This window comes from Hyperolius riggenbachi, chromosome 8, assembly GCF_040937935.1.
Source record: "Hyperolius riggenbachi isolate aHypRig1 chromosome 8, aHypRig1.pri, whole genome shotgun sequence".
Classification (NCBI taxonomy): Eukaryota; Metazoa; Chordata; class Amphibia; order Anura; family Hyperoliidae; genus Hyperolius; species Hyperolius riggenbachi.
This window is the reverse complement of record NC_090653.1, coordinates 152,172,488-152,185,354: the sequence shown is the minus strand read 5'-3', so window position 1 is coordinate 152,185,354 and position 12,867 is coordinate 152,172,488. Positions and strand designations below refer to the sequence as shown.

General features: G+C 42.1%; 1 protein-coding gene across 1 annotated transcript in view; it reads right to left on the bottom strand.

Annotated features, from left to right (window-relative positions):
* Positions 1 to 12,557: 12,557 nt before the first annotated feature.
* ARHGEF9 (Cdc42 guanine nucleotide exchange factor 9) overlaps positions 12,558 to 12,867 on the bottom strand; it is a 662,656-nt gene continuing 662,346 nt past the window's right edge. The window contains exon 14 of the mRNA XM_068247542.1: positions 12,558 to 12,626. Within this exon, the coding sequence (XP_068103643.1) occupies positions 12,622 to 12,626 (5 nt within the window). The 3' untranslated portion in view covers positions 12,558 to 12,621. The remainder of the gene's footprint in view (positions 12,627 to 12,867) is intronic.

Sequence of the window (12,867 nt, the reverse complement as noted above, 5' to 3'; positions counted from 1 at the left end):
TTGTTAAAAAGCATTCATTCCATCCCCCTGACAGCTCTGTACTATATACTACAATTCGGTGTAACAGGACTGTATCGCCTTGTCTGTTGTGATAATTAATGAGTCAGATTACAGCAGTGATGTGTATTTGAGCTGACTTACCACTTGAACAGAAAGAGGTAGCTGGGTGTGGCTGCAATGTGAACTGCTACACTGTGTGGATGTGGCATTTTGGGTGTACTGGTGTTGTGGTTGTTGTGTACTGCTGTTGTGGTTGTTGTGTACTGCTGTTGTGGTTGTTATGTACTGCTGTTGTGGTTGCTGTGTACTGCTGTTGTGGTTGCTGTGTACTGCTGTTGTGGTTGCTGTGTACTGCTGTTGTGGTTGTTGTGTACTGCTGTTCTTGACTGCAGACTGAAAAGTAAGAGTAAATCTTAATTATTAAAAAATGGCTTGTGTAGCACTGATATATTTCATATACCTCATGATAAGTGAATATAATCAGTGTAAAGACACAAAGTGCTCTACAGGATACCTCTTTTATGGGCCAAAAATCTCAAAAAATGTAGTACAGCTAACTCACTCTACTGGCTGCAGTTGTTGGGAGAATCAGTCAAATATGACCAACCATGTCACACACAAAGTAAGATTAACTATAGATGCCAGTCTACATTTCCCAGAATCCCAGCATTACAGTAGAAACCATATCCCCTATCTAATTAACTTTTTCTCCTCTAATTTCTTTTTTAGTGATACTTCCACTGCAAATAAAACACATTTTAAGCCATAAGCAAGCAAGGAAATGGAAGCACAATTGACAAGGGAGCACAGAGCTAATATTAAAGCTATTTATTATAAATTCATATTGCAAAAAAGAACATACTGACAAAAATATATATAACCTCGCCCTTAAAACCAATATAGATCAAGTGGGCTGGCTAACACACATGTCCCTAAATAGGAGTGCACTTCCTATATATACCTAGGTTTCATACATGCATGTAATTTTCTTTGTGACGTCCGCTGACCGGTGGGCGTGGCGTCTGTCCCCGTGCCTCTGCAACCTTCCTCCTGGCATCTGCCGGCTTTCAGCTCTGGAACCGGCAAGGTTTGTGCCCGTACTCCATCAGGAATGGATAGGCAAGCTCCTGCACCACATCAGCTTATCTGATTAGTGAGGAATCGCGCTGTGAGAACCTGTCCCACTGTCAACACACACGTGAGTGAGCTATGAAATAGCTGAAAGGTGTTAGATGTCCGCAGCAGAAAGCCAGTTGAGGTTTGGCATTGGAACTTTATGTGTCAGTAATGGTTGCGTTATTTGTTTAGGGCCGTGCTTATCTATGCACACGGGGCAGCGCTGATGATTGTGTTAGAGCTTTGTCCGGCACTGGATGTCACAATTATTGATCAGTCTGGGCCCGAAGAAAATGACATGCATGTATGAAAACTAGGAATATAGGAAGTGCACTCCTATTTAGCCAGCCCAGTTGATCTATATTGTTTTTAAGGGGGAGGTTTTATATATTTTGGCAGTATGTCCTTTTTTGCAATATGAATTTATAATAAATAGCTTTAATATTAGCTCTGTGCTCCCTTGTCAATCGTGCTTTGGTTTAAACTGTCTAGTGAGGTGAGACCAGCGCTATATACAATATACAGTTTTAGGTTGATATCCTGTTCATTTGTGTCGTTTCCAAGCAAGGACATGCTCAAAATAATTTTGATAGTAATTTTTCACCTACCTCTTGGTACTTATTCAATTGTAAAGTGCTGAAAAATTATTTTAAAGAGAAAACACAAGAAAAACCCACTGTATTCAAGTAATGCGAGCGTTGCTACAGTAATGGCATTACTAATTCACATTACCATAGCAATGCTTGCGGTATTAATAGCGTAACTCATGGTAAACTACTGCCTGTAGTAACGGTTATATTACTGTGCGCTGCCTGCGTGCAGTAATATTACCTCAGCTTTGTGCATCAACCTTAATGTATGAGGTGGAAATTTGTAGTGTCAATCAAAAATAGTAAAATTGCACAGACTCAACCCAGTGTGATGCACCTATTGACTGCACAAGGCAGGAGTGAGGACAAAGTAAAACATGGACAAAATAGCGAATAAATTCGTCATCACTCAAAGGGTATGCAAAAATGAATTGAGCAATCTTTATTGGGGATCTTGTAAGAAAGTAAGTCAGGAATTTAAAACAATTTAAAAGACAACAGTGGAGCGCTCCACTCCATGCACCACACTACTATGACACACACAGTCACCCTGCACCGGTACCGGCAAACCACACAAACTCCGGCGTCTTCGTGGTGACAGGGGGAAAGGAGCACATAAGTTATGATGCAGCTGCAGGATAAGGTACTTGTTAATCATCCAGTAACAGTGGTAAATCTCACCAGACCTCAGGGTGTTGATTGAATACTCGCTGCAATTGTGATCTTCGCCTGTAAACACAGGCACATCTGCTGCTTAAGACTCACCCCCCTGTCAGGAAACCACGCCCTGATGAAGACCGGAAGTCCCGGTCGAAACTAGTCGGCTACGCACGCTGTGCCACTCTGCCGACCCGAACCGCCGCCTAGTTTAGCTCTCCCCAGTGGCGGCCCACAAGTTGTCTCCGCTGACTGCGCCATGTGTTCTAATGCTGGGACTTTGACCCCGTGAGACGTGCTCGTGACAGCCCAGGAAAACGAGGGCTGAGCCGGACTCTCTCACCAAGCACTGCCTGTGGGAATAGAAGCAATCCAGGGGTGGAAACTGCATGGTCGGTGACACAAATAGCAGAAAGATAAGGTGATCGGGGACGCTGCTGATGGGAGAGGTCAAGTGCATACACAATTAAAATACAGGGGCCCCTGAATGGAGTTACTCGTCTGGTCCTTGGTGAAGTAGGTGCAGCCGGGAGGCGTGCGTATAAATGAGCTGGATGGCTGCAAGCTTTATATGCTTTGGACTGCCTGCTGCTTCTTGCTGTGCCTTATAGTGCTTTGCAGACAGCTATACGTTCTTTGCTGGACTTGCGTTGCCTCCTCCTTTGCTTTACAAATCGGAACTAAGTGGAAATGATGGACTCCCTTTATCTTTGGGCCAGTGTGCATGTCTGATGGATGACTGGGTGATGTGCTTGGGTATGGCAGGGTGCTGCAGCTTTTTATAACAGCGCTGTTGTTTTTAATGATGTGTCCAGGCACACTTTTATGTTTTGCAATGTCACAGAGTAACCAATAAACCAATCCTTTTTTCACGACAACCATGTCACAGATTGATTTATTGTAGGACAATTGCGGTGGTTGGGTTTGAAAAACCAAGTGAAATATAAGGTAAATTGGTGAGTGTCAACAATTCCTCCCCCCCCCCCCCCTTTCCCTCCAATATAGCTTAAGACTCACCCGCCTGGTTAGATGCATAAACTCAACCGTTGCTTCTCCCAACTTGCGTGGACTTCAGAAGCCGTTGGCGTGCACGCTATCCACTGGGTTGGAAGGTCAACTGACCACAGTAACGGAGCGCTCCACAGGACCTCACGAGGTATAGCCCCGCCCACCGATGCATTGCGCCCGCCCTCCGTGAGCTTCAACTGGGTGTGCATGTAGTGTACAGGAAGCAGCTGCGAGATCCCATTTCTCCTAACATAAAACAAAAGACTCTACAGGTCTTAATTCTGTATGGATATGTGCACAGTTGCTGCCATACTTTGTCTCACAAGGCATTTTATTGGCATGAAAAAACTTTGTTTCCTTTTTCATTTAGAGCAGTGTTTCACAACATGGGGTCAAGGGACTGCAAACAAAATTATGGATCTTCCCCCCAGGTGTGTAGGTGCAGTATCCAGCATGGTTGTGTGACTCTGGGCGGAAGTCTGGCAGAAGGGCTATGGGAAAATGTCGTCTGAAACCCAGCACTGGAGTCTATTTGTGTCTTCAGTGTAGGGTTCCAGCTGCCATTTTCCTGTAGCCCTGCTCTGCCTGGTAGCATAGCGGGGGAGTCGGAGTAGCAGCAATGGAGGTTGGGGAGCAGCATTGGAGGACAGGAGAGGAGTCACCTGCCAGGTGAGTACTTTATTTTTAGGAGCCACTACTGACAGGGATATTAGGCACTAACTGTGGAGAAAAAGAAAAAAAAGTTTAACAGGGTACTCTTCTTAATATATTTTATGGGGGAGATGCTGCTTAATGTGTTTTTCAAGAGGAGAAATGCCTACGGCAATTATGTATATGGGGGGGGGGGGGGGGGCAACCACTTCTCAATTTTGTTTTATTGTGGGGAAATGCTGCCACATTATGTGTAGTTTGTGGGGAAATGGTGCCTAATTATGTGTATTTCTGGGGAAGCACTGCCTAATCATGTGTATTTTGGGGGAATGCTGCCTCATTTTATGGTCCTTTTTTTGGGGGGGGGGGACGGCACTTTATTATGTGTATTTTGGGGGAAACACTGCATCTGCCTCATTTTGTGGGAAAACAGTGCCTAATAATGTGTATTTTGTGGGGAAACACTAGCACATTATGAGTATTTTAGGGGAAACCACCACCTAATTATTTGTGTTTTGTGTGGAAATGCTGCCTAATCATGTGTTTTTAAGGGAAACACTGCCTCATTTTGTGTATTTTTGGGAAACTGCCAAATTAAGTGAATTTTGGGGGGAAATGCTGCGAATTATGTGCATTTCTCAGTCAACCGTTGTCTAATTATGTTTCGGCTTACGAAAAACATAGGGGGTACATAGGCTCAGAGTGCATGCGCTGAAAGAGTTGAGAACCACTGATGTTTGAGATTGATTTCAGTAATTTTAAGTGTGGAGTCGCACTTGCTTGGCTTCCATCAATTTCAGATGGTCAGGTGTGCAGATCCAATAGTCCCGGACACCATGGGACTCAAACTGTAGCAAATGAAGAGAAAGATCCGCACCACCTTCAGAAAAGCTTAGTCTGTTTTATTGGAAAAAAACATACAAATTTAAAAAGAACTTTGCGGCAGGACAGTCCACTGTTTCGGGCTCCTGCCCATCTTCATGCTGCCTAGTTCTGAAGTAACATACAAAAACACCAACATATATACAGAGAAACAACCAATCACTGAGTATATACTAATTAGAGGACCTGATGGGAAACAGCCTATTTACATATCTAGTCACACCTCCAACTCCCCCATTGGTGGATCTGAACAAGATCCAAACATTCAAAAAATAACAGTCAATAATGGCTGAATAAAAAAAAATCAGGCATGCCTCTAAGATGTATTGGCAAAATATCAGCCAAAAAACTATGGTGGAATATGCTGAATAGCAAAAAAAGAAAAAAAGAAAGGAAAAAAAAGAAAAAAAACAAAAAGTAACATTTTATTACAGAAAACAAAACATCAAAATCCGCATGGAAATGTCGCATAAACGCGTCAATAAGACGCGACGCCATACCCGCATACGCGTACAAATGACACAATAATGCATATCCTCTATCTAAACTACAGATCTATGCCGGACGTATATACGCATGAGACAAACGCTCAAAAAATGACGCATGAACGCATCAAAAATTACGCATCGACAAAACAACACGTCCTAACCATACGTAATCCCTGCGACTAAAAATACGCGTCAAAATTAACCAAACACCAAAAAATGTCAAAAAAATGCCAACAAAATGCCAAAAAATGCCGAAAAAATGTCAAAAAATGCCAACAAAATGCCAAAAAATGCCAACAAAATGCCAAAAAAATGCCAAAAAAATGCATTCAGCAATTTCCACCAATGGTATACAAAATCAGATGATTGGTAGTATAATCAATCAAAGAAAGCTAATAAGGCCTATAAATATATATATCTATGAGTTTATCAGTATCACCAATCTAGTTTCAAATCATACTCTTTATTTAACCCACTATTCACAGTGTCAAGTTCTCTGATCCATTTAGATTCTAACTTCAATAATCTAGACAATCTATCACCCCCTTTATTATCCTGTTTAACCCCATCGATGACACAAACCCTAAGCTGACTAACATTGTGCCCAAAGGTAGTAAAATGCTCTGAAACGGCCTGATCCATATTCTTTTTGCGAATGGTAGATTTGTGCGAGGCCAAACGATCTTTCAATCTCTGTGTCGTTTGGCCAACATAGCACTTACCACATGGGCATTTAAGCATATAAACCACCCAACGAGAATCACAAGTGTACCTATCTCGTATGGCATATCGTTTACCACTCATAGGGTGAAAAAAGGTATCACCCTTAATGAGGCTATTACAAATATGACATTGTAAACAGGGAAAAATGCCACATTGCTTTGGTTGTTTATTAATACTGATATCAGAATGAACCAATTTACTCCTAAGGGAGGGTGCTCTTTTGTAACAGAACATAGGGGGGCGATTAAATTCCTTAATATAAGGTAATGAATCCCTAAGAATATTCCAATGTCGTTTAATACAACGTTCCACTTGACTACTGACTACACTATAAGTGGAAACAAATGCAACCCTATCTTGTTTGTTTTGTCTACCAGAGCCTCTCCTTCTCCTACCCCCACCTGGTCTATTATCAAGTTGGTTAAGAAGTAATTTGGTAGGGTATCCCCTTTGCTTAAAGCGTACCACCATTTCGGACAACCTCAAGTCTTGTTTGCCCTCCTGGCTGACAATTCTGTCAACCCGTTGGAACTGACCACCAGGGATATTATGGATCATGTGCTGCGGGTGAAAACTCCTGAAATGTAAAATAGCATTCCTGTCGGTCTCTTTACGAAAAAGATCGGTCACCAAGTGTCCATCTTCCTTGATAACCATGGTGTCTAAATAAGAAATCATCAACTGATGATAATTGATGGTCAATTTAATGAAGGGACACTTCAAATGCAGGGAACTGACAAAATCAACTAGGGTCGAGTGTGGCCCCGCCCACAGACAAAAAACATCGTCTATGTAACGAAGCCAACATCTGGCATATTTCTGAAAAAAAGAATTGGTATAGACAAAGGCTTCTTCATAAAGACCCATAAAAAGGTTAGCATAGACAGGGGCCACACTCGACCCCATCGCCGTTCCCCTGCATTGAAGATAAAAAGACCCATTAAACAGAAAATAATTTTCTCTCAAAATAATGTTCAGGAGCGCCAGCAGGAAGGCCCTTTGAGAGTCGTCAAAATCAGACGATGTGAACAAATAATGCTCGACAGCCTCCACACCCCCATCGTGTGGGATGGAGGTGTAGAGGCTCTCAACATCCAGGGTCACCAACAACCAATGATCTTCAACATCAGTAAACTTACCGATCTCTTCCAAAAAGGCCCCAGTGTCTTTAATAAATGATGGCAGGCTACAAACAAATGGTTGGAGAATTCGATCAAGAAAAGAGGCTAAGGGAGAAAAAACAGAATTAGTAGCAGCAACGATAGGTCGTCCTGGAGGAAAAAGAGTATTCTTATGTATTTTTGGTAAAGTGTATAGCAATGGAGTGGATGGGCAACGATTGATAAGAAACTTAGATAAATCATCACCAATTAATCCACTATCATGGGCTTGTTTAACTAAAACATCAATTTTGCCCATGATGGAAACAATCGGATTACCATCCAACCTGCAATACACTCTAACATCAGATAATTGTTTCTCAATTTCCTGGATATAATAATCCCTATCAAGTATGACCACAGCTCCTCCCTTGTCCGCTGGACGAATGATGATTTGTAAATTCTGTTCTAAAGATCTAATGGCATTCCTTTCATCTGAACTCAAATTGTGATTCACAACTAGCTTTCCCGTTCTCACTATCTTCTCAACCTTACCAATATCCCCCATGACCCTTTTAGAAAATAGATCAATGGCCGGGTGGCTATTTGGGGTAAATGCACTTTTATTCCTAAGGCCCAAACCCTGTAATGTAAGACATTCATCTCGGGCAGGAGCAGTGAAGTGAAAAATACTTTCAGATCGGGGAGTCCCGAAAAAGTTTTTTAGTTTTAGTGTTCTGAAAAAACGATTTAGTTCGACATCCAGTGAAAAAAAGTCAGGAAAACTAGTTGGACAAAAAGAAAGTCCATATTCGAGAACCTTCTTCTCAGAATCTTTTAATGGATACTTAGAGATATTCACGACCAGTGAGGGTGTCAAGGTCGCTTCCTGAGTTGCATTGGACTCTTCTGTTTGATTGTATTTCCTCCTGTGTTTCTTACCACCTCGTCTGTTCTTATGTTTGTTGTTTCTGGAGAGTGGTCCCGGGAGGATAAAAAAATCAGAAGATGATCCTCCAGATGTATCTACACCAGATTGATGCTGTGTTCTACGGTTCTTTCTAATATTACCCGGTCTGCCTCTCCCTCTAGGGGCTGGTTGGAACGGTTTCTTGCCGGGAAGGGTCCGCCTCTGCCAGCTGTAAACATAGCCATTAGTATAGTCATTTTGGTCCCTTTTAAACTTAGATCTCTTAGAGTCCTCCAGACCAACAGCAAAGGACTTCATTTTGGTGTCTAAAGTCTCCAGATAAACCTGAAAGTCATCATCACTGAGGATCTCTTTAAGTTCAGATTCCAACATACTAATTTTAATCTCCAGTTTAGGAAGTTCTCGGTGTATACGAGCTACCATATGGACCATCGAGTCGAAAGAGGCTTTGTTCCATATTTTCGCCCACACATTGGTAAACTCCACATCATCTGAAAAAAGAAAAGGAGCCACATGTGATCTACTTGACCGTGGGATAACACCTGCTCAACCAACTTGATAATAGACCAGGTGGGGGTAGGAGAAGGAGAGGCTCTGGTAGACAAAACAAACAAGATAGGGTTGCATTTGTTTCCACTTATAGTGTAGTCAGTAGTCAAGTGGAACGTTGTATTAAACGACATTGGAATATTCTTAGGGATTCATTACCTTATATTAAGGAATTTAATCGCCCCCCTATGTTCTGTTACAAAAGAGCACCCTCCCTTAGGAGTAAATTGGTTCATTCTGATATCAGTATTAATAAACAACCAAAGCAATGTGGCATTTTTCCCTGTTTACAATGTCATCTTTGTAATAGCCTCATTAAGGGTGATACCTTTTTTCACCCTATGAGTGGTAAACGATATGCCATACGAGATAGGTACACTTGTGATTCTCGTTGGGTGGTTTATATGCTTAAATGCCCATGTGGTAAGTGCTATGTTGGCCAAACGACACAGAGATTGAAAGATCGTTTGGCCTCGCACAAATCTACCATTCGCAAAAAGAATATGGATCAGGCCGTTTCAGAGCATTTTACTACCTTTGGGCACAATGTTAGTCAGCTTAGGGTTTGTGTCATCGATGGGGTTAAACAGGATAATAAAGGGGGTGATAGATTGTCTAGATTATTGAAGTTAGAATCTAAATGGATCAGAGAACTTGACACTGTGAACAGTGGGTTAAATAAAGAGTATGATTTGAAACTAGATTGGTGATACTGATAAACTCATAGATATATATATTTATAGGCCTTATTAGCTTTCTTTGATTGATTATACTACCAATCATCTGATTTTGTATACCATTGGTGGAAATTGCTGAATGCATTTTTTTGGCATTTTTTTGGCATTTTTTGGCATTTTTTGGCATTTTGTTGGCATTTTTTGACATTTTTTCGGCATTTTTTGGCATTTTGTTGGCATTTTTTTGTGTTTGGTTAATTTTGACGCGTATTTTTAGTCGCAGGGATTACGTATGGTTAGGACGTGTTGTTTTGTCGATGCGTAATTTTTGATGCGTTCATGCGTCATTTTTTGAGCGTTTGTCTCATGCGTATAATCGAAATCAGTGTGAAGCAAGCACCCAAGGAGGGGATTGGTGGATGTGCTCAGGCTTGCAGCGTCTCTGCACTTCAGACGTTCCAACAACTCCTCCACAGTCAAGCCAGCACCATCTGTATGTAATAGCTCTTTTATTGCTCAAATAGCATGACAAACATGTTTACAGCGACAGCAGCGCTGTTTCGATCCTCTGATCTTTTTCAAGCTGTGTAAAGTAATGTCACACTTAATTAACAGAACACTTGCCCTTAAATACCCCCCAGAGTTCACCTTCACCAATCAGAGTCAGGTACCAGGAACCTATCAGGACACAGAAGCAGCAAAGCGGACCACAGTGAAAACCACAGGCTCCAATATTCAAAATACACATCCCATAATAATACCTGCTGGGTCCTTCACCTGTCCAAATCACATAAGCGGACGTGCTGGGGAACTGCTACTAATTATGCAAATAATATGCGCAACTGCGCATACCACCTCACATGGACATCTCACCGTGTTTATGCTCGTAAGTCCCACATCAGCCTTCTCCTCCCATGGCAGCGCCGATGCGACGTATCGTCACGTGGCTCATGACGTCAGGGGGCGTCTCCAGCGCCGATCTTCCCGTAATCAGCGTCATCACTAACGCTGTCGTCACAAGACCCTGTCACGCGACTCTCGCCGTCACGTGACTCTCGCCGTCAGGGGGCGTATACAATGCGCCTCCCTCAGCTGCCAGGGGGCGTGTGCCACACACTCTCCATAGCAACCGAAGGAATACAATTCCGCAAGTGCAGCGGAGATCACTTATCCTGTCCCCCACATGTAAATCAGCAATATTCTCCATCTAGACAGCGCTATATTGCGCAATCTGACAGACAGCACAAATACAAACCCATATAATGTGTAAACATTCCAAGTAGAATGGGGGCACTGCGCTCTTCTCCTCACTATCAAGCTAACAAAAGCTCAGACAGTAAAGGGGAGTGTATACTATACCCCTGACAACCACACGCCGTGTCCCTAGTAACAGGGTCATTATTCAAAAAAACGGTCATTATTTTAAAAAAGACCTCACGCAGCCCCCCTGTCTGAGCTTTTGTTAGCTTGATAGTGAGGAGAAGAGCGCAGTGCCCCCATTCTACTTGGAATGTTTACACATTATATGGGTTTGTATTTGTGCTGTCTGTCAGATTGCGCAATATAGCGCTGTCTAGATGGAGAATATTGCTGATTTACATGTGGGGGACAGGATAAGTGATCTCCGCTGCACTTGCGGAATTGTATTCCTTCGGTTGCTATGGAGAGTGTGTGGCACACGCCCCCTGGCAGCTGAGGGAGGCGCATTGTATACGCCCCCTGACGGCGAGAGTCACGTGACGGCGAGAGTCACGTGACAGGGTCTTGTGACGACAGCGTTAGTGATGACGCTGATTACGGGGAGATCGGCGCTGGAGACGCCCCCTGACGTCATGAGCCACGTGACGATACGTCGCATCGGCGCTGCCATGGGAGGAGAAGGCTGATGTGGGACTTACGAGCATAAACACGGTGAGATGTCCATGTGAGGTGGTATGCGCAGTTGCGCATATTATTTGCATAATTAGTAGCAGTTCCCCAGCACGTCCGCTTATGTGATTTGGACAGGTGAAGGACCCAGCAGGTATTATTATGGGATGTGTATTTTGAATATTGGAGCCTGTGGTTTTCACTGTGGTCCGCTTTGCTGCTTCTGTGTCCTGATAGGTTCCTGGTACCTGACTCTGATTGGTGAAGGTGAACTCTGGGGGGTATTTAAGGGCAAGTGTTCTGTTAATTAAGTGTGACATTACTTTACACAGCTTGAAAAAGATCAGAGGATCGAAACAGCGCTGCTGTCGCTGTAAACATGTTTGTCTCATGCGTATATACGTCCGGCATAGATCTGTAGTTTAAATAGAGGATATGCATTATTGTGTCATTTGTACGCGTATGCGGGTATGGCGTCGCGTCTTATTGACGCGTTTATGCGACATTTCCATGCGGATTTTGATGTTTTGTTTTCTGTAATAAAATGTTACTTTTTGTTTTTTTTCTTTTTTTCCTTTCTTTTTTTCTTTTTTTGCTATTCAGCATATTCCACCATAGTTTTTTGGCTGATATTTTGCCAATACATCTTAGAGGCATGCCTGATTTTTTTTATTCAGCCATTATTGACTGTTATTTTTTGAATGTTTGGATCTTGTTCAGATCCACCAATGGGGGAGTTGGAGGTGTGACTAGATATATAAATAGGCTGTTTCCCATCAGGTCCTCTAATTAGTATATACTCAGTGATTGGTTGTTTCTCTGTATATATGTTGGTGTTTTTGTATGTTACTTCAGAACTAGGCAGCATGAAGATGGGCAGGAGCCCGAAACAGTGGACTGTCCTGCCGCAAAGTTCTTTTTAAATTTGTATGTTTTTTTTCCAATAAAACACAGACTAAGCTTTTCTGAAGGTGGTGCGGATCTTTCTCTTCATTTGCTACAGTTTGAGATTGATTTCAGAACATGGCTTATTTGATGAGGAGTTTAAATGGGCTTTTAAACAAACCTAGAAGTATAATAAGAAAGCAATACAATTTATACAGAAATCACAGCAGCTCAAATGTTTCATGTGCTATTAAACATATAATATACTGTAGTGTTATTTAGATATTATTCATAAGTATCGTATGTTGAGAAAATGCTTATTACAGTACATTTACAGTGAATGATATCATTGTTCTGTGTTTATTCAGCAGCCTGTGACAGAGGTTATTAAGGATACTACTCACTATTACAGCTGTTCCTATCCTGTTCCTCCCACTGCTCTGTGCCATTCCAATGATAGATGAAGGAGATGTCATGCCACTACTCTCACACAGTTTACTCTGTGTAAATTAAGTAAACATAAGTGCAAATTACATATGTGGAAAAAGTAAGTACACCCATCAGTATTTGCCTCACATACTTAAAGCATACCTGAACTGACGTGACATGATGAAATAAACATATACACATAAAGTACTAGCCCTACTGAGACATTTTTTGAAGCCCCTTTCCATTTTTCACTAAATCAAGAGTTAAAAGTTTGAATTATCTATGCAAAAGAGTTTGTCTAAGCTTGTCAAA